A 20,444-nucleotide genomic window follows, 5' to 3' on the forward strand; every position below is an offset into this window, starting at 1 on the left:
GGAAAATTCCAGAAAAGGATGTCATGGCTTTAGAAGCTTCTGATAGGCTAATTGACATCATTTGAGTCAATTGGAGGTGTACCTGTAGATGTATTTCAAGGCCTACCTTCAAACTCAGTGCCTCTTTGCTTGACATCATAAGAAAATCAAAAGATGTCAGTCAAGACCTCAGAAAAAAAAATCTATATCAACAGTAAAACGAGTCCTATATCGACATAACCTGAAAAGCCGCTCAACAAGGAAGAAGCCACTGCTCCAAAACCGCCATAAAAAAGCCAGACCTCAGTTTGCAACTGCACATGGGGACAAAGATCGTACTTTTTGGAGAAATGTCCTCCCCCAACTTATTGTGGGAAGCTTGTGGAAGGCTACCTGAAACATTTGACCCAAGTTAAACAATTTAAAGGTAATGCTACCAAATACTAATTGAGTGTATGTAAACTTCTGACCCACTGGGAATGTGATGAAAGAAATAAAAGCTGAAATAAATAATTCTCTCTACTATTATTCTGACATTTCAGATTCTTAAAATAAAGTGGTGATCCTAACTGACCTAAGACAGGGAATTTTTACTAGGATTAAATGTCAGGAATTGTGAGTAAACTGAGTTTAAATGTATTTGGCTAAAGGTGAATGTAAACTTCGACTTCACCTGTAACTGTTCCTGAAGGCTGTATGTGATGGAAAGTAACACAGAAGACTGATAAGGCTCTGAGAGACACTTTGACAGCAAACGGTACATGTGGAATAACATAGTTAACTGCAAAAATACAAAAAAAACACCAACATAGTGTCTTAATAGGATGTTGGGCCACCACACGCTGCCAGAACAGCTTCAGTGCAACTTGGCATAGCCTCGATTCTAGAAGTGTCTGGAACTCCTATTGGAGAGATGTGGCACCATTCTTCCACCAGAAATTCCATCGTTTGGTGTTTTTGTTGACGGTGGTGGAAACCGCTGTCTCAGGCGCCGCTCCAGAATCTCCCATAAGTGTTCAATAGGGTTGCGATCTGGTGACTGAGACGATCACCGTGGTATATGGTTTACATGGTTTTACACGCTCATCACACCATTCAGTGACCACTTGTGCCGCCAATAAAGGTGGAACTTAGATATAGCCATTGAGACGCCAATAAAGGTGTAATTTAGATATAGCCACTGAGACTCCAATAAAGGTGTAATTTAGATATAGCCACTGAGACTCCAATAAAGGTGTAATTTAGGTATAGCCACTGGTGCCGCCAATAAAGGTGTAATTTAGATATAGCCACTGAGACTCCAATAAAGGTGTAACTTAGATATAGCCATTGAGACGCCAATAAAGGTGTAACTGATATAGCCATTGAGACGCCAATAAAGGTGTAATTTAGGTATAGCCACTGGTGCCGCCAATAAAGGTGTAACTTAGATATAGCCATTGAGACGCCAATAAAGGTGTAACTTAGATATAGTCATTGAGACGCCAATAAAAGGTGTAACTGATATAGCGTCCATAACATTAAGGGCCGTACTCTGTAGTCACTGTTCACTTATTAGTAAAGATAATTGAGAAAACACACTACCCACTAAAATTGTTCATGGAAAATCTCAAAATAACACAAAAAGTCCTTTCTCCAACCAGTGATCCAAATGGCTTAAATAATAAAAATCACAATTGAAAAGATATTCTGGGTTTTTAATTCTCCATAGAAAAGAGACAAATCAAATTACAACCATGCAATTCTGTAGTACAGATCAGATTCACATCATTATGTATTGTAAATGGAGATGGATCTAGATGTGGACAGCAGTCTCCCTCACTCCAGGGAGTGTAGTTTCCCCTAGGTACAGATCAGCTTCCCTTTCCCCAATCCTAACGTTAACAATTAGAGTGGGGGAAAATGCAAAAATGACCCGAGACCAGCATCTAGGGACAACTTCAGTCTCCCTCACCACCTCAAGGAAGTCAACAACACCGTCTGAGTTAAAACAACACAGTCCTGTCCCCTGGTGGCGGAAAATGAATGTGGTTTTATTGGTAAACGGCCATGTTCCTTTTTGATAAAAAAAAAAACAACAAACTTTGCTGGTAACAGGATTGCAGTTGGAGCTTAGAAGTTAACATAATAAAAAGTAACATCCCTAAAGTCAAAACATTATTTGAAATGGTCTGAAGAGAAGTCTTGGTTGAAGAGAAGTCATGGTTGTCATGGTTGTTAGGCATATCTCAGTCGGGTAAGATGGCGTCAAACAAGATGTCCTCTCAATGTCTTGTGGATTCTTGTGTGTCAGTTTCTTTGGGAGGTTTTCAGCTTCCTTCTCGCATCCTTGTGTTTTTTACGGTACTCCTGGAGGGGGAAAAAAACCATCAGAAAAACATTGGTGAATTATTGTATACATACATACATAAGTACTTTTTTTGCTTTACTGACAATCATTTTACAAAGGAATCATTTTAGTTATATTAAAAATCTTATTTAATGTAATTTGACATTCTAAAAGCAAGTGTAGAATAGTTTTAAGTCCATTAAAGTGACAGACAGACAGACAGACAGACAGACAGACAGACAGACAGACAGACAGACAGACAGACAGACAGACAGACAGATAGGGCCTGACCTCTTTGAGCCCTGTCCTCTTCTTCTCCCACTCCTCTCTTTGGTCCTCCAGCTTGGATGACCTGCAGAACGCTTTAGGCCCCTCTGATTGGACAAAACAAAAGTGTCATGTTGATATTGTGTTTATATGTTTTATACTTTAAAAACATTTTTAAATTTTTTTTTATGTTGAAACGTAAAACAAAGTTCCCTTAGCAAAGTGTGTTGTGACTGTTGAAAAAGGCCTAACGTTACCTTTTAACCGTTTATCGTCGAGCTGGAAAAAGAAGAAAGCTTTCTTTGACGCCAGCGGCTCTCTAATGAACAGAAACAAACAGTTAACAAAATCCATACACTGACAGCACTGTCAAAGCAACCCATTTAATATCATCATAATCAATATCCAGAAGTCCCCAGGTTGACTAAATAATATTATTTTCTATCAATGACCATGATGTATTTACCTTGTAACTGTATCGATACAGGTAAACAGGGCCCCAACCTGTATCGATACAGGTAAACAGGGCCCCAACCTATATCGATACAGGCAAACAGGGCCCCAACCTGTATCGATACAGGCAAACAGGGCCCCAACCTGTATCGATACAGGCAAACAGGGCCCCAACCTGTATCGATACAGGCAAACAGGGCCCCAACCTGTATCGATACAGGCAAACAGGGCCCCAACCTGTATCGATACAGGCAAACAGGGCCCCAACCTGTATCGATACAGGCAAACAGGGCCCCAACCTGTATCGATACAGGCAAACAGGGCCCCAACCTGTATCGATACAGGCAAACAGGGCCCCAACCTGTATCGATACAGGCAAACAGGGCCCCAACCTGTATCGATACAGGCAAACAGGGCCCCAACCTGTATCGATACAGGCAAACAGGGCCCCAACCTGTATCGATACAGGCAAACAGGGCCCCAACCTGTATCGATACAGGCAAACAGGGCCCCAACCTGTATCGATACAGGCAAACAGGGCCCCAACTGTATCGATACAGGCAAACAGGGCCCCAACTGTATCGATACAGGTAAACAGTGACGTATTTACCATGTAACTGTATCGATACAGGCAAACAGGGCCCCAACTGTATCGATACAGGCAAACAGGGCCCCAACTGTATCGATACAGGTAAACAGGGCCCCAACTGTATCGATACAGGCAAACAGGGCCCCAACTGTATCGATACAGGCAAACAGGGCCCCAACTGTATCGATACAGGTAAACAGTGACGTATTTACCATGTAACTGTATCGATACAGGCAAACAGGGCCCCAACTGTATCGATACAGGTAAACAGGGCCCCAACTGTATCGATACAGGTAAACAGGGCCCCAACTGTATCGATACAGGTAAACAGGGCCCCAACTGTATCGATACAGGTAAACAGGGCCCCAACTGTATCGATACAGGTAAACAGGGCCCCAACTGTATCGATACAGGTAAACAGGGCCCCAACTGTATCGATACAGGTAAACAGGGCCCCAACTGTATCAATACAGGTAAACAGGGCCCCAACTGTATCGATACAGGTAAACAGGGACCTAACAGGGACGTATTTACCATTTAACTGTATCGATACAGGTAAACAGGGCCCCAACTGTATCGATACAGGTAAACAGGGCCCCAACTGTATCGATACAGGTAAACAGGGCCCCAACTGTATCGATACAGGTAAACAGGGACCTAACAGGGACGTATTTACCATTTAACTGTATCGATACAGGTAAACAGGGCCCCAACTGTATCGATACAGGTAAACAGGGCCCCAACTGTATCGATACAGGTAAACAGGGCCCCAACTGTATCGATACAGGTAAACAGGGCCCCAACTGTATCGATACAGGTAAACAGGGCCCCAACTGTATCGATACAGGTAAACAGGGCCCCAACTGTATCGATACAGGTAAACAGGGCCCCAACTGTATCGATACAGGTAAACAGGGCCCCAACTGTATCGATACAGGTAAACAGGGCCCTAACTGTATCGATACAGGTAAACAGGGCTCTAACTGTATCGATACAGGTAAACAGGGCCCCTGATTGATGTTACTCTGAAGCTGTAAGTAGTTAATAAAAAGACAAGTGGCTATAAGGTATTAATTACTCTGTGGGTGTAGTGGTGTCAGTCTGTTCCTCCTCTTCCTCCTCCTCTTCATCACTGCTGTCCTGGAAACGAGGGTCCACCTGCCATGACACCTTGGCCCCCTTGAGCGTCTCGATACGGTACTCCTCTGGAGAGGGACAACCAGAGACGGAGACAGACACTAAACTGGACGTCAAAGATCACGCTGCTGCTGTGTGTACTGACAACTGGCAGGTGTGGGGCTATGGGGGTCAGACCAGACGAAAACCCAGGGGGGTCAGACCAGAGGTAGACCCAGGGGGGGTCAGACCAGAGGAAAACCAGTAATGGTCCATCACATGGTCATAAAAACTACTGGTCCTGTGTAATGAGTTTGAACAGAGGAAGATGCCGTTTACAGAACGCCAAGACTTAACCGGTAAGAGCAAAGACAGCTGGTTGCATTAAAAGAAAAAAAGAAACCGTAAAAACAGACAACGCAAGTTACCTTTTTCAGTGGTTGTTTCGGCTGCCGTGTCACCCCCAAAGAATGAGAACTTGAAGCCTGACGACTCTCCCTCAATGGTTGACAGGTGAGATGACACCATTACTGGATCTACTGCCGTCGCCTGACTGGTCTCTTCCTCTTCTTTATCCCAGGCCACATTCTTCTCCTCCTCCTCCTCCGTTTGCTCCTCCTTGGAGGTTCCAAACACCTCCTTCAGATCCATGGACACATCGTAATACATCGCCCTAGAGACCTCGGGCAGCTTCTCAGCCTCCTCTCGCTTCTTCTTCCTTGCTAGTTTACTGTAATTAACACATGGGACAAGAACAACTTAGTAAAACATGTACCTCACCTCAACGCTGCACCTACTCTTTGTTTTTATGATATCTAAATTGGTAGTTACAGTCTTGTCTCATCGCTGCAACTACCGTACGGGCTCGAGAGAGACGGAGGTCGAGAGCCGTGTGTCCTCTGAAACACAACCCCGCCAAGCCGCACTGCTTCTTCGCTTAACCCCGGAAGCCAGCCGCACCAATGTGTCGGAGGAAACACCGTACAGTTAGCGACCGTGTCAGCGTGCACTGCGACCCGGCCCGCCACAGGAGTCGCTAGTGCGCGATGGGACAAGGACATCCCGGCCGGCCGGGCCAAACCCTCCCCTAGCCCGGACTACGCTGGGCCAATTGTGCGACACCTCATGGGTCTCCAAGTCGCGGCCGGCTGCGACACAGACTGGGATCGAACCCGGGTCTGTAGTGACGCCTCTAGCACTGCGATGCAGTGTCTTAGACCGCTGCGCCACTCAGGAGGACCCCTGAACGCTACATGATTTAGTTTGTAGAAGGATGACGTTAAAAGGCAGACTGTGATAATAACAGTGACTTTCCCTACTGTACAGACAGAGGAGAAACACAGTGTACTTTTCATCCATCATTACTTTGCGTGTAGTCGGCGGGGCTACTTTGCTTTGCGTGTAGAAGGCGGGGCTACTTTGCTTTGCGTGTAGTCGGCGGGGCTACTTTGTTTTGCGTGTAGTCGGCGGGGCTACTTTGCTTTGCGTGTAGTCGGCGGGGCTACTTTGCTTTGCGTATAGTCGGCGGGGCTACTTTGCTTTGCGTGTAGAAGGCGGGGCTACTTTGTTTTGCGTGTAGAAGGCGGGGCTACTTTGCTTTGCGTGTAGAAGGCGGGGCTACTTTGCGTGTAGTCGGCGGGGCTACTTTGCTTTGCGTGTAGTCGGCGGGGCTACTTTGCTTTGCGTGTAGTCGGCGGGGCTACTTTGCTTTGCGTGTAGAAGGCGGGGCTACTTTGTTTTGCGTGTAGAAGGCGGGGCTACTTTGCTTTGCGTGTAGAAGGCGGGGCTACTTTGCTTTGCGTGTAGAAGGCGGGGCTACTTTGCTTTGCGTGTAGAAGGCGGGGCTACTTTGCGTGTAGTAGGTGGGGCTACTTTGCTTTGCGTGTAGAAGGCGGGGCTACTTTGCGTGTAGTAGGTGGGGCTAATTTGTTCAAGGAATCCTTGTTTATACATACAGGGAACTTTTGTCATGAAAACATTTGACTTAATTTAAAAAGAAAATGCATAAGAGCTGGTCCAGAACTACAAATCAAATTAGATTTCCTGATTTTTCCTTTTGTTACTATGACAACGGGCTTTTTTTGTTCTTATGAAGCAGATACCTGTCTTTCTTGGGCTCGACATTCTTAGTTTCAAAAGCAGCGTGCTCCTCTTTGGTCGGGTCATACTGCAACGCTGAGATATCTCTGCAACAACAGAAAAAAGCATCACAACATTAAACATGCTGTGAAAATACAAAATATCAGAAATGGGGAACAAGAGCATTTGACCTGTATCAGAAACAATATTATTTGACCTGTATCAGAGTCATCTTGCCCTCATACAGTAATCTGACAACATTAGACTGGCAGACACGCCTCGGGCTGTTGAGGTTAGAGTGTTATGCAACCTGTGTCTGAAATGGCATTCTATTCCCTATATAGTGCCCTACTGTTGACCAGGGGCCCCATAGTGCCCTACTGTTGACCAGGGGGCCCCATAGTGCCCTACTGTTGACCAGGGGGCCCCATAGTGCCCTACTGTTGACCAGCGGCCCCATAGTGCACTAGAACCCTACATAGGGAACAGGGTACCATTTCAGACACCGTTCTGACATAGTGACATGAACTCCAGTGAGTTCTGACTGACCTGAACGTCTTGCCCTTGGCTGTAGGTTTATTAGGGTCAGAGGGTTGTATGTTGATGTTGAGGAGATTATTTAAGATGTCTAGACTTTTCTTCTTTTCCTCTTCCAGCTCACACTCTCTCTCCGGCTGAGACGACTCTTCCTCTGTCAAGGAAATAAAATAAAAAGAGTAAACAAATCAAAACCATAAAAGCACTGGAAAAAAAAAAAAAAAAAAAGGCAGTGTCTAGAGAGGGTTTAGGAATGGGATTTTCAGAGAGAGAAAGAACCCTCCAATAGGACAGTCGATCTGCCTCACCTGGTTCATCTTCATCTTCATCACTGTCAATAAACCTGTGGTCCATCTGGAAACGCTCATCTGTTCCAAACCTCGACTGCAGTTGCATGAGCTACAAACATTTTGAATAAAACAGTTTGAAAGGAAAGATAATTAAGTAGTAAATAATAAATAAATAAATAAATAAATATATATATATATATGTGACTGAATATGCTGTTTGCTAACAGTTCTGGAAGTTGTTTTGGATGAAAGTGGTTTTCTAAATGACCATATTTTCTTCGTTATTACGTCGGCTATTTACATATCAGACGCTCTTATCCAGAGAGACTTACAGTTGTACTTTTTTCTTCTTTGTCAACAGTAGAAGTCAACCGTAGAAGGTCAACAGTAGAAGGTCAACAGTAGAAGGACGACAGTAGAAGGTCGACAGTAGAAGGTCGACAGTAGAAGGTCAACACAGTAGAAGGTCAACACAGTAGAAGGTCAACACAGTAGAAGGTCAACACAGTAGAAGCTCGACAGTAGAAGCTCGACAGTAGAAGCTCGACAGTAGAAGGTCAACACAGTAGAAGGTCAACACAGTAGAAGGTCAACACAGTAGAAGGTCAACACAGTAGAAGGTCAACAGTAGAAGGTCAACAGTAGAAAGTCAACAGTAGAAAGTCGACAGTAGAAGGTCGACAGTAGAAGGTCAACACAGTAGAAGGTCAACACAGTAGAAGGTCAACAGTAGAAGGTCAACAGTAGAAGGTCAACAGTTAGCCAGACGGTCCCACAAAAAAATACAACAAGTAAAAATAATGTAAATCTCTCTGGATAAGAGCATCTGGTAAATGACAAAAAAACGTAAATAGCCGACATAACAACAATGAGAACAGGGTGTCATTTAGCAGACACTTTGATACAATACAACTTAGAGAACAGGGTGTCATTTCAGACGTAGGCACCGACTAATGTCAACAGCCTGAAACGTGTCTAATGTCAGCCTAATGTCAGTCTAATGTCAACAGCCTGAAACGTGTCTAATGTCAGTCTAATGTCAGCCTAATGTCAGTCTAATGTCAACAGCCTGAAACGTGTCTAATGTCAGCCTAATGTCAGCCTAATGTCAGTCTAATGTCAACAGCCTGAAACGTGTCTAATGTCAGCCTAATGTCAGCCTAATGTCAGTCTAATGTCAACAGCCTGAAACGTGTCTAATGTCAGCCTAATGTCAGTCTAATGTCAACAGCCTGAAACGTGTCTAATGTCAGCCTAATGTCAACAGCCTGAAACTTGTCTAATGTCAGCCTAATGTCAGCCTAATGTCAGTCTAATGTCAACAGCCTGAAACGTGTCTAATGTCAGCCTAATGTCAGCCTAATGTCAGCCTAATGTCAGCCTAATGTCAACAGCCTGAAACGTGTCTAATGTCAGCCTAATGTCAACAGCCTGAAACGTGTCTAATGTCAACAGCCTGAAACGTGTCTAATGTCAGCCTAATGTCAGCCTAATGTCAACAGCCTGAAACGTGTCTAATGTCAATAGTCAGCCTAATGTCAGCCTAATGTCAGCCTAATGTCAGCCTAATGTCAGTCTAATGTCAACAGCCTGAAACGTGTCTAATGTCAGCCTAATGTCAACAGCCTGAAACGTGTCTAATGTCAGCCTAATGTCAGCCTAATGTCAACAGCCTGAAACGTGTCTAATGTCAGCCTAATGTCAGCCTAATGTCAACAGCCTGAAACGTGTCTAATGTCAATAGTCAGCCTAATGTCAGCCTAATGTCAGCCTAATGTCAGTCTAATGTCAACAGCCTGAAACGTGTCTAATGTCAGCCTAATGTCAACAGCCTGAAACGTGTCTAATGTCAGCCTAATGTCAGCCTAATGTCAACAGCCTGAAACGTGTCTAATGTCAGCCTAATGTCAGCCTAATGTCAACAGCCTGAAACGTGTCTAATGTCAGCCTAATGTCAGCCTAATGTCAGCCTAATGTCAACAGCCTGAAACGTGTCTAATGTCAGCCTAATGTCAGCCTAATGTCAGCCTAATGTCAACAGCCTGAAACGTGTCTAATGTCAGTCTAATGTCAGCCTAATGTCAGCCTAATGTCAGCCTAATGTCAACAGCCTGAAACGTGTCTAATGTCAGTCTAATGTCAGTCTAATGTCAGCCTAATGTCAGCCTAATGTCAGCCTAATGTCAGCCTAATGTCAGCCTAATGTCAGCCTAATGTCAGCCTAATGTCAGCCTAATGTCAGCCTAATGTCAGCCTAATGTCAGCCTAATGTCAGCCTAATGTCAATAGTCAGCGAGTCAACTGTTGTGTAATACCAGCTCACCTTTGCTCCAGCTTTTCCTTCAAACTGAGGTTTAATCTGGAACCTGTCCCCATCCCTCTTCTCCTCCTCCTCATCATCATCATCATCATCGTCGTCGTCGTCAAACAGGTTGCCGCCCGCCAGCTTCTCAGATGCCTGGAACAGGTAACAGCTAACTGTACATGTAAAACAACCAGATTACCAGCCTGGGAACAAGTCTGTTTGTTACCATCATGCCACTTCTTTGTGATGCCAAAACAGGAAGTGGCATGATGGTAACAATAAGACCGGTACCCAGGCTAGTCAAACAACAGATCTGAAACCATGCTACCAATCATGTGTTTAGTATGGTGAATAAGATGTAACCTTTCGCTAAAAACATTTCTTCACGGGGTCGTAAGAGAAATCCATTCATAGCTGTTATTTCTCCGTGGTCCTATGACTTTCATACAGTTTATGGTTGTAACAACGGCAAAACAGATTACCTTGTCTTTAAGGCCTGGTTTTCCTCTAGCGGGTGATACTTCATCGCTAGAGTCTTCCTCATCCGACTGGCTGTCCTGGAACAGTGTCTTCTTGGGGTTGGGAGGTATAGGAGAAGTCTGTTCTTCCTCATCTTCCTCATCAGAGCTGAACTTGATGTGGTGTTTCCCATTAGCAGCTGAATCCTGACCAAAACACCATGAAATGGGCGAGGATATTCTGACAAAATCATTTTCTTATTTTGTTTAAGTATTTACATTGCTATGTAGTAGAGTTAAGAACCAACAATAAAGAGATTAACAAATAAAACAATGTGTCAATTATAAATATCCCACATTAGACTTGCTGAGTTGGTGTAATATTCAACAGGCTCTCACAGTCTTAATGCAGGATTAGACGTTCACCCGCATTCGCCAAACGTCAAATTTAGAAGGTAAGGGTTACGGTTTGGGATAGGGCTCTGAATGGTTCAGGTAAGGGATAGGGCTCTGAATGGTTCAGGTAAGGGATAGGGCTCTGAATGGTTCAGGTCTGGGATAGGGCTCTGAATGGTTCAGGTCTGGGATAGGGCTCTGAATGGTTCAGGTCTGGGATAGGGCTCTGAATGGTTCAGGTCTGGGATAGGGCTCTGAATGGTTCAGGTAAGGGATAGGGCTCTGAATGGTTCAGGTCTGGGATAGGGCTCTGAAAGGTTCAGGTCTGGGATAGGGCTCTGAAAGGTTCAGGTCTGGGATAGGGCTCTGAATGGTTCAGGTCTGGGATAGGGCTCTGAATGGTTCAGGTCTGGGATAGGGCTCTGAATGGTTCAGGTCTGGGATAGGGCTCTGAATGGTTCAGGTCTGGGATAGGGCTCTGAATGGTTCAGGTCTGGGATAGGGCTCTGAATGGTTAAGGTAAGGGATAGGGCTCTGAATGGTTAAGGTCTGGGATAGGGCTCTGAATGGTTCAGGTCTGGGATAGGGCTCTGAATGGTTCAGGTCTGGGTTAACTATCTCTGTCCCTGGAATATATATACCCCCCCAGATAACAACATAACAGAGAACATAAGCAGCGATAACACTCCTTACTGGTGGCTCTGACCAGGAGAAGAGCCTTGTACTGTACTGTGTCGTTGCTACTTTGTGTGACATGCTACCAGTGACATGCTACCAGTGACATGCTACCAGTGACTTACCAGTTTAGCCAGAGCCTCCTGTATGAGTTTCTTCTGTAGTTCAACCTCCTTCTGCCTCTGCTCCTGAGCAGCTAGACGTTTCTGGTTGTCCTGCTGCTGAGCATCTATAACCCCACCAGCACTCTGGGGCTTCTTAGACACCTGCAACAATTAATAAATCATTAACATTCACACTTTATTTAAAGTACATTTATTTATTTAGCCTTTTATTTAGCCAGGTAGGTTAGGCTACTGACGTAAGAGATTAAAAACAAATACAAGGCAATAAAAGAACAGAGAGAGAGAGAGCACAGAGAGAGAGAGCACACAGAGAGAGAGAGAGAGAAGAGAGCAGAGAGAGAGAGAGAGCGCACACAGAGAGAGAGAGAGAGAGCGCACACAGAGAGAGAGAGAGAGAGAGCGCAGAGAGAGAGAGCAGAGAGAGCAGAGAGAGCAGAGAGAGCGCGAGAGAGCGAGAGAGAGAGAGAGAGAGAGAGAGAGAGAGAGAATACCTCAGCCTTCTGAGTCTTTTTAGCGGGTACACTCCTAAAGGCGTTCGGTACATCTTCCTCTGACTCCAGACTGGAGGAACCACTACTGCTGCTGCTGGATGTAGAGCTAGCCTCTGGGACAGACTTCTTCTCTGCCTTGGCCTTAGAAGTAGTTTTCTGTTTGAGGGCTGTTGGCTCAACAGTTCTCTCTGCCTTGGTTTTAGAAGTAGTTTTCTGTTTGAGGGCTGGTGCCTCGGTCGTCTCTTCACTATCCGAGCTGCTAGGAGGACGAGCTATGCCTTTAGTTTCTGAGGGTTTTGCCACAGTCTTGGAATCATCACCTGAGGCACTGGGTTTAGACACTAATCTGTCACGTTTCTGTCTCTTAGAGGACGTCTCCGTTTTACCGTCCTCCTCAACTTGTCTTTTTAGACTGTGTTGTCCGGCACTTTGTGACGATGTGGCTAAGAGAGCCTTGGTCCCCTGGAAAGCAGGAAGAGATGTTGACGGGTTCGTTTTCTTCTTCCCCTTCTTCTTCTTCACCTCGTCGCTGTTGTCCTCTTCAAAGATGGCTGCCAGAATCTCCTCTGGTGTGTTTCCATTTCCTGTCTTAGCCAGCGGTACAGGAGCCTTAGAGGCAGTAACCTGGGGTTCTATTCGTAGCACCTCAGACACCCGATTTGGTCCAGGTTGTTGTGAATCAGATCCCGGATCGTCGTCGTCGTCGCTGTCCTGGTCCAAGCCTTTTAAAAACGATTCTCTAACCAGCTGCTGCAGATCGTCCAGTGAAAACTCTAACCTCTGACAGTTAGAAAACATGGCTTCGTATTCAGAATCGGCGCTAGCCTCAGATGTATCGTCAGAGGATAATTCTGAAGGAGGGGTCTTCTTTTTAGAGACAACCTTCTTGACGGTCTTTCGGGCTTTTGAAGAGTCAGAATCACTCTCTTCTTCCGAATCATCATCATCATCATCAGATTGTGAAGGGGTTGTGGATTTCTCAATAGCCTTTTTCTTAGGGAGGACGTTATAAGTCCTTTCGGCTTTTGAAGAGTTAGATTCTTCACCCTCTTCATCCTCACTATCACTCTCTGGGGAAGGGACTTTCATTATAGGGAAGACTTTCTTTACAGCCTTTTTAGGGAGGACTTTGTTAGCCTTTTTTACTTTAGTTCTGTCTGTTTCCAGGTTGTTGGTTTGCTTATTCACCTCGGTTTTCTCCTGTGTTTTACTGACCTCAGGCAGTTGTTCCCGCTTGGTACTGCTGGACGTTTTCCTGGAGTTGAGGATCTCATCAGTATCAGCCGAGTCATAATCCTCCTCGTTCTTCCTAGAAGACCCCCCTGGAATCTGGCAGACATCTTTAGTCTTCTGCTGGGTAAGGAATGTTCTGGGTATGTAGTTATCGCCTACAACCTCCAGGTTGTCTTCATCCTCATCTACTACTGGGCCGTTCGCCGGTGCACTCAGCTGTGCCAACATCCTAACGTCACCATCCGAGTCATCGCCACTGTCAAAAACACACACAGAAGCGTGTGTCTGGAGTTTCTTAGAGGCCGGTGTCTGTTTAGGTTTAGTTGGAAGTCTGGTTTCTCCGTTAGACTTCTGACCTGTTGAACCTTTCTCAGAGGTACCACAGCACTTCACATTATTAGACTGTCCATTTGCAACGAATTGGTCCGGACAGTCTTTCTTCTTTTTAGCAGCTGGTGTTTTCTGTGGTGGGAACTCTCCTCTTCTCTTCTTACTGATGTCGTCGTCGCCACCTGATATTTGCCACGTTAGTTGGGACACCGGCGTCGGTTCTGGAACCTCAGATGATGAACTCTCGAGTTTCTTGATGTTGTGGCTGTGTTTCGACGGATCATACTTGATGAAGTGATACTGGAGTCAAGGGGAACTAACATTCTGTTTTTGTGACAATTCAAATAAAAATATAATAATTTGTCACATGAGCCGAAAACAACAGGTGTAGGTAGACCTTACTGTGAAATGCTTACTCACAAGACCTTAAACCAACAATGCAGATCAAATATTTTTTTTTTAAATACTTCCTAAAAAAAAAGTTATACAAAAAACAAAAACAAGGCTATATACAGGGGGTACCGGTACAGAGTCAATGTGGAGGCTATATACAGGGGGTACCGGTACAGAGTCAATGTGGAGGCTATATACAGGGGGTACCGGTACAGAGTCAATGTGGAGGCTATATACAGGGGGTACCGGTACAGAGTCAATGTGGAGGCTATATACAGGGGGGTACCGGTACAGAGTCAATGTGGAGGCTATATACAGGGGGGTACCGGTACTGAGTCAATGTGGAGGCTATATACAGGGGGTACCGGTACTGAGTCAATGTGGAGGCTATATACAGGGGGTACCGGTACTGAGTCAATGTGGAGGCTATATACAGGGGGTACCGGTACTGAGTCAATGTGGAGGCTATATACAGGGGGGTACCGGTACTGAGTCAATGTGGAGGCTATATACAGGGGGGTACCGGTACTGAGTCAATGTGGAGGCTATATACAGGGGGGTACCGGTACTGAGTCAATGTGGAGGCTATATACAGGGGGGTACCGGTACTGAGTCAATGTGGAGGCTATATACAGGGGGTACCGGTACTGAGTCAATGTGGAGGCTATATACAGGGGGTACCGGTACTGAGTCAATGTGGAGGCTATATACAGGGGGGTACCGGTACTGAGTCAATGTGGAGGCTATATACAGGGGGGTACCGGTACTGAGTCAATGTGGAGGCTATATACAGGGGGGTACCGGTACTGAGTCAATGTGGAGGCTATATACAGGGGGTACCGGTACTGAGTCAATGTGGAGGCTATATACAGGGGGTACCGGTACTGAGTCAATGTGGAGGCTATATACAGGGGGTACCGGTACTGAGTCAATGTGGAGGCTATATACAGGGGGGTACCGGTACTGAGTCAATGTGGAGGCTATATACAGGGGGTACCGGTACAGAGTCAATGTGGAGGCTATATACAGGGGGGTACCGGTACAGAGTCAATGTGGAGGCTATATACAGGGGGGTACCGGTACAGAGTCAATGTGGAGGCTATATACAGGGGGTACCGGTACAGAGTCAATGTGGAGGCTATATACAGGGGGTACCGGTACAGAGTCAATGTGGAGGCTATATACAGGGGGTACCGGTACTGAGTCAATGTGGAGGCTATATACAGGGGGTACCGGTACAGAGTCAATGTGGAGGCTATATACAGGGGGTACCGGTACAGAGTCAATGTGGAGGCTATATACAGGGGGTACCGGTACAGAGTCAATGTGGAGGCTATATACAGGGGGTACCGGTACAGAGTCAATGTGGAGGCTATATACAGGGGGTACCGGTACAGAGTCAATGTGGAGGCTATATACAGGGGGTACCGGTACAGAGTCAATGTGGAGGCTATATACAGGGGGTACCGGTACAGAGTCAATGTGGAGGCTATATACAGGGGGTACCGGTACAGAGTCAATGTGGAGGCTATATACAGGGGGTACCGGTACAGAGTCAATGTGGAGACTATATACAGGGGGGTACCGGTACAGAGTCAATGTGGAGGCTATATACAGGGGGTACCGGTACAGAGTCAATGTGGAGGCTATATACAGGGGGTACCGGTACAGAGTCAATGTGGAGGCTATATACAGGGGGTACTGGTACAGAGTCAATGTGGAGGTTATATACAGGGGGTACCGGTACTGAATCAATGTGGAGGCTATATACAGGGGGTACCGGTACAGAGTCAATGTGGAGACTTTATACAGGGGGTATCGGTACTGAATCAATGTGCAGGGGTGCAGGTTAGTGGAGGTAATATGTACATGTAGGTAGTAGGAGTAAAGTGACCCCATTTCCTATAGTCTACGATCAGCTCTTTTGTCTCACTCACGTTGAGGCAGAGGTTGTTGTCCTGGCACCACGCGGCCAGGTCTCTGACCTCCTCCCTGTAGGCCATCTCATCGTTGTCTGTGATTAGGCCTAACACCTTCAGGGCAAATTTAATGGTGTTGGAGTCGTGCGCTGCCAAGCAGTCGTGGGTGAACAGGGAGTACAGGAGGGGACTAAGCACACACCCCTGGGGAGCTCCAGGGTTGAGGATCAGCGTGGCGGATGTGTTGCTACCTACCCTCACCACCTGGGGGCGGCCCGTCAGGAAGTCCAGGATCCAGTTGCAGAGGGAGGTGTTTAGTCCCAGGATCCTTAGCTTAGTGATGAGCTTTGAGGGCATTATGGTGTTGAACACTGAGCTGTAATCAACGAACAGCTTTCTCACGGTTTAGAACTACATTGACAACTATAGAGAAGATAAGAATCTGTAAATAACAACAAGCACCATCACTAAATGATGACCAGGCAACGAGACAGGATTTCTACTTTCACTACGGGTTTTTTTCTCTCTCCAGATTGGAACCATAAAAAGGGAAATTTGGCCAATTTGAAAAGGATATCTTGTTCCTTCCTTGGCACTTGAGATTAAGAACTGGGAGGACTCGTCCAAATTTACTCACAACCCAATCCTAGAAAAAAGAACAATAATATAGAAATAACACAAAACATGGATGTTAAAAAAAAGACCACAGAACAGCCATTCAGTGCTGCACGTATTCTCACTATTCTCTGGCACAGTACAATAATAACCTAGTCTCAGATTGCTTTGCTTTGTGTTGTATGACCATTGTCGCACCACATGACAATGACCATAGGAGTTGTCACAGTCAGTACAATTAGATCTGGCACCAGTCTAGTACAATAATAAAATACAGGCAAATATATCCCCACACACACCTTGTGCCCAGGTATCTCTGTCCCAGGAACGGCTGCCTTCATATGGAAGTTCTCCACTCCTGCCTCCTTCATAGACTCCACTAGTTTGACTTTGTGGTTGACGCTTGGTGACTGGATCTTCTCTGCAGCTTCATGACGCTCCTGAGCTAATCTAGTAGTAGAAAACAACAACACGCACATCAATTCAATCACGCTGTGTACACAAGAGTTGGCCAACCCTCCTCTTTGAGGAACTACCCTCCTGTAGGACTTTGGTCCTACAGCCCTTGTCTTCGTTCCCCTTCAGGACTTTGATTCGCTGAAATGAAGTGTTAGAACAGGACTGGAGCAAAAGCCTGCACACGTAATAGCGCTCCAGAAGGCCGGTTGGCAACTTCTGATGTAGATACATCACGACGACATTGTTTCAGAAGATACCAAGGCCTACAGACGACACTTGTTCAGAAGATACCAAGGCCTACAGACGACACTTGTTCAGAAGATACCCAGGCCTACAGACGACACTTGTTCAGAAGATACCCAGGCCTACAGACGACACTTGTTCAGATAGATACCCAGGCCTACAGACGACACTTGTTCAGAAGATACCCAGGCCTACAGACGACACTTGTTCAGAAGATACCCAGGCCTACAGACGACACTTGTTCAGAAGATACCCAGGCCTACAGACGACACTTGTTCAGAAGATACCCAGGCCTACAGACGACACTTGTTCAGAAGATACCCAGGCCTACAGACGTTTGTAGTGAAACACAAATAGGAATATCCTTACTTCTGTAAGAAGGTTTCTTTGGCCTGCTCAATTTGTATCGTTCCACCTTTCCATTTGGACTTGTTCAACACAGTCATACCTAATAGGGACACAACAGGGACACAAAGACAGTTAGAAACAGAATTAATTATCTGACGTATCAGTGTGTATATTATGTTTGAGAGAGCACTTAATAAAAGACACCTACATTTCTTAAAATCAGCATCAGTAATTTCTAAATTGATGTATCCAAAGGTTTTATAAGGAACTCCTGTGGAAGAAGAACAGACAACACATCATTACAAATGACAGTAAAACTGCTGTGGAAATACAATCAATGTCAGCACGGGGAATTAACCCTACGAAGCTCGCCGTCACGGGGAATTAGCCCTACGAAGCTCGCGGTCACGGGGAATTAGCCCTACGAAGCTCTCCGTCACGTATCAATGTCAGCACGGGGGAATTAGCCCTACGAAGCTCGCCGTCACAGGGAATTAACCCTACGAAGCTCGCCGTCACAGGGAATTAGCCCTACGAAGCTCGCCGTCACAGGGAATTAGCCCTATGAAGCTCGCTGTCACGTATACAGTTATAACAGTGCGTGCAGTTACTTAAACAGTAATGTTCCGTTTCAGGGTATTACATAGAAGTGGGTGAGATTGGTACTCGGCCAAATTCCCATTTCAGAAGCTCGTTTTCCCGCATTGGAATCCGTAATTGGTTCTGATGAAAAAGGGCATAGTTTGCATTGCAGAGCCCAAGAAAGAATGAAATCAAATGATTTGGATGCTGCTACCACCCCCTTTCTAAGTCCAAACCAAACATGGATTCCACGTTGTGTCGAAGCGTATCGCGCACACCTGTCTGTCTGTCTGCGTTTCACACCTGTCTGTCTGTCTGCGTTTCCCACCTGTCTGTCTGTCTGCGTTTCCCACCTGTCTGTCTGTCTGCGTTTCCCACCTGTCTGTCTGTCTGCGTTTCCCACCTGTCTGTCTGCGTTTCCCACCTGTCTGTCTGCGTTTCCCACCTGTCTGTCTGCGTTTCCCACCTGTCTGTCTGCGTTTCCCACCTGTCTGTCTGCGTTTCCCACCTGTCTGTCTGCGTTTCACACCTGTTTGTCTAGCTAATCAGCCTGGCATTTGGGCAACATGCAGCAGTAGAACGAAGCCTGAGCACCGTGTATGATTTGGAGGGCGGTGGTAGCATCAAACAATTGGATATTTTACTTTCTTGGGTACCGATCGGAGATGAAAGTGACCTTTCCATCAGAACAGTCTTATCGATTATGGATACCTTCCACCGCGGGGTACATGCTGCTAAAACAGGCACTGCCACGGGGTCGTGGCATAACTACAAAGTTGTTGCTATAGATTTCCATTAGACTAATTTCATTAATTAATGAAAAAGGTTTAATAATTGGGCTAAACAGGGATATGATAATCACTGATCTGATCGTAAAAGAGGTTGTCTACATACCTTCATCATCTCTCCTGGTCCTAAGTTCCACATCTTGAACATCACCAAATTTACCAAATCTGTCTTTCAGATCCTTTTGAGTGATGGTGTGGCTCAGGCCACCGATATATAGACGTTTCATGGTGACCAATTCCTCAGGTTGACAGATCTGACAAAGAGAACAAAAAAGGTACAATTTATCAGCCAGATTAACTAAGTATAGTCCTGCATGGCTGAAGATAGGTGCAGGACCGATTGCACCATCAACTCAAGCGGACTAAACCCAACTATCTTAAAGTTGGTTTAGTTCATCATCAAACTAAACGGCGTGGAGCCGAGACCAGACTTTGTGGACTGTAGATCCGACTACATTAATGTGCCCAAGGTCAACACGTAAAATATAAAATGACTAAACTCCCACATATGTCTGTCCTCTGTAGCTGTGTGGCTTTTTATTTTGTTTTGTTGAAATCCATACTTTCTCAAACGTTTATTAATAAAATACAACCACCGATTGAATCTCACCAAGGAAACAGTCGGTTGGTCGTATTTGATTAACAAGCAACTACAGAAGACAAATAGTTACAAGGTGAGCATTTTAATATATATTGTTCAAGTATTGACCTTGGGCATAACTATGTAATGTGGAGTTAGATTCCAGAAAGCATGGTATCGGCTCCACGCCGTTTAGTTCAGAAACTTCCTTTACGGTGAACTTTAATCCGTTTTATATCAACACCACAAACAACAGTCCGCGTTGACATAAACACCTTTCTAACTGGACAAGTTGAACACATTCAGGCAGAAATCCAAGTGTTTGTAAAGTAACAGATTAAATGTGTTAATCGATCCGAAATGAACATATAATCATAAAAGTGTTTACCTCGGCGTTGGAAATTCACACGCATCCCAGATCGGTGGTACACGAGAAGATTCCGTCTACATTTTGTGAACACGTGTGTTTTAGTTCCGGGGTTTAATGGTTCCGGGTTGTGTCGTCGGGACTCTGGGGGTTGTAATGTCGGGGACGTTGGCTTTCTAAAAAATAACTACAAAAATCGTTATCACACAAGTATCACATCATTTAACTTCGTTATCTTGGTATTACTAATGTTTGTTGAGTTGACAAAACGTTATGATTTTCTGAGCTGTAATGTGCCTCCGTTCATTTATCCGTCACACTACATTATTCCGGAAGACAGAAACAGCGCGAAAGGTTTATTTTTGAACACAAGACTTTATTCCACGTGGATTTCACAGGAGTCTGGCAGGTAAATTAGATCCACTTTGTCTTAAATCTGAGAATATAGATGAGCTAGCTGTGTTCAGTTCGCTAGTTCGTTTATCATTGATTAGATAC

At 45.3% G+C, this 20,444-nt stretch overlaps 2 protein-coding genes across 2 annotated transcripts in view; one reads left to right on the top strand and one right to left on the bottom strand.

Annotated features, from left to right (window-relative positions):
• Positions 1-1,655: 1,655 nt before the first annotated feature.
• On the bottom strand, positions 1,656-20,074 carry nol8 (nucleolar protein 8). Its single transcript, XM_029692792.1, has 18 exons — positions 19,968-20,074; positions 19,106-19,253; positions 17,838-17,900; positions 17,651-17,729; positions 16,879-17,029; positions 16,542-16,610; positions 12,090-13,946; positions 11,599-11,739; positions 10,427-10,609; positions 9,963-10,097; positions 7,658-7,748; positions 7,362-7,503; positions 6,836-6,919; positions 5,162-5,463; positions 4,696-4,822; positions 2,833-2,894; positions 2,600-2,682; positions 1,656-2,328 (listed from the first exon to the last, which is right to left on the bottom strand). The coding sequence occupies exons 2-18, from the start codon at positions 19,224-19,226 to the stop codon at positions 2,269-2,271; spliced, it is 3,750 nt and encodes a 1,249-aa protein (XP_029548652.1). The 5' UTR covers positions 19,227-19,253; positions 19,968-20,074; the 3' UTR covers positions 1,656-2,268.
• cenpp (centromere protein P) overlaps positions 20,035-20,444 on the top strand; it is a 216,498-nt gene continuing 216,088 nt past the window's right edge. Inside the window, exon 1 of the mRNA XM_029692797.1 lies at positions 20,035-20,355. Within this exon, the coding sequence (XP_029548657.1) occupies positions 20,195-20,355 (161 nt within the window). The 5' untranslated portion in view covers positions 20,035-20,194. The remainder of the gene's footprint in view (positions 20,356-20,444) is intronic.

Source organism: Salmo trutta, chromosome 16, assembly GCF_901001165.1.
Source record: "Salmo trutta chromosome 16, fSalTru1.1, whole genome shotgun sequence".
In the NCBI taxonomy this organism is placed as follows: Eukaryota; Metazoa; Chordata; class Actinopteri; order Salmoniformes; family Salmonidae; genus Salmo; species Salmo trutta.

Coding starts and splice junctions, on each gene's coding strand:
- nol8 (XM_029692792.1), bottom strand. CDS start 19,226: ATGAAACGTCTATATATCGGTGGCCTGAGCCACACCATCACTCAAAAG. Junction 16,611..16,878: donor CAGAGATACCTGGGCACAAG/GTGTGTGTGGGG, acceptor TCTTTTTTCTAG/GATTGGGTTGTGAGTAAATT. Junction 13,947..16,541: donor AGTGCCAAGGAAGGAACAAG/ATATCCTTTTCA, acceptor CTCCAGTATCAC/TTCATCAAGTATGATCCGTC.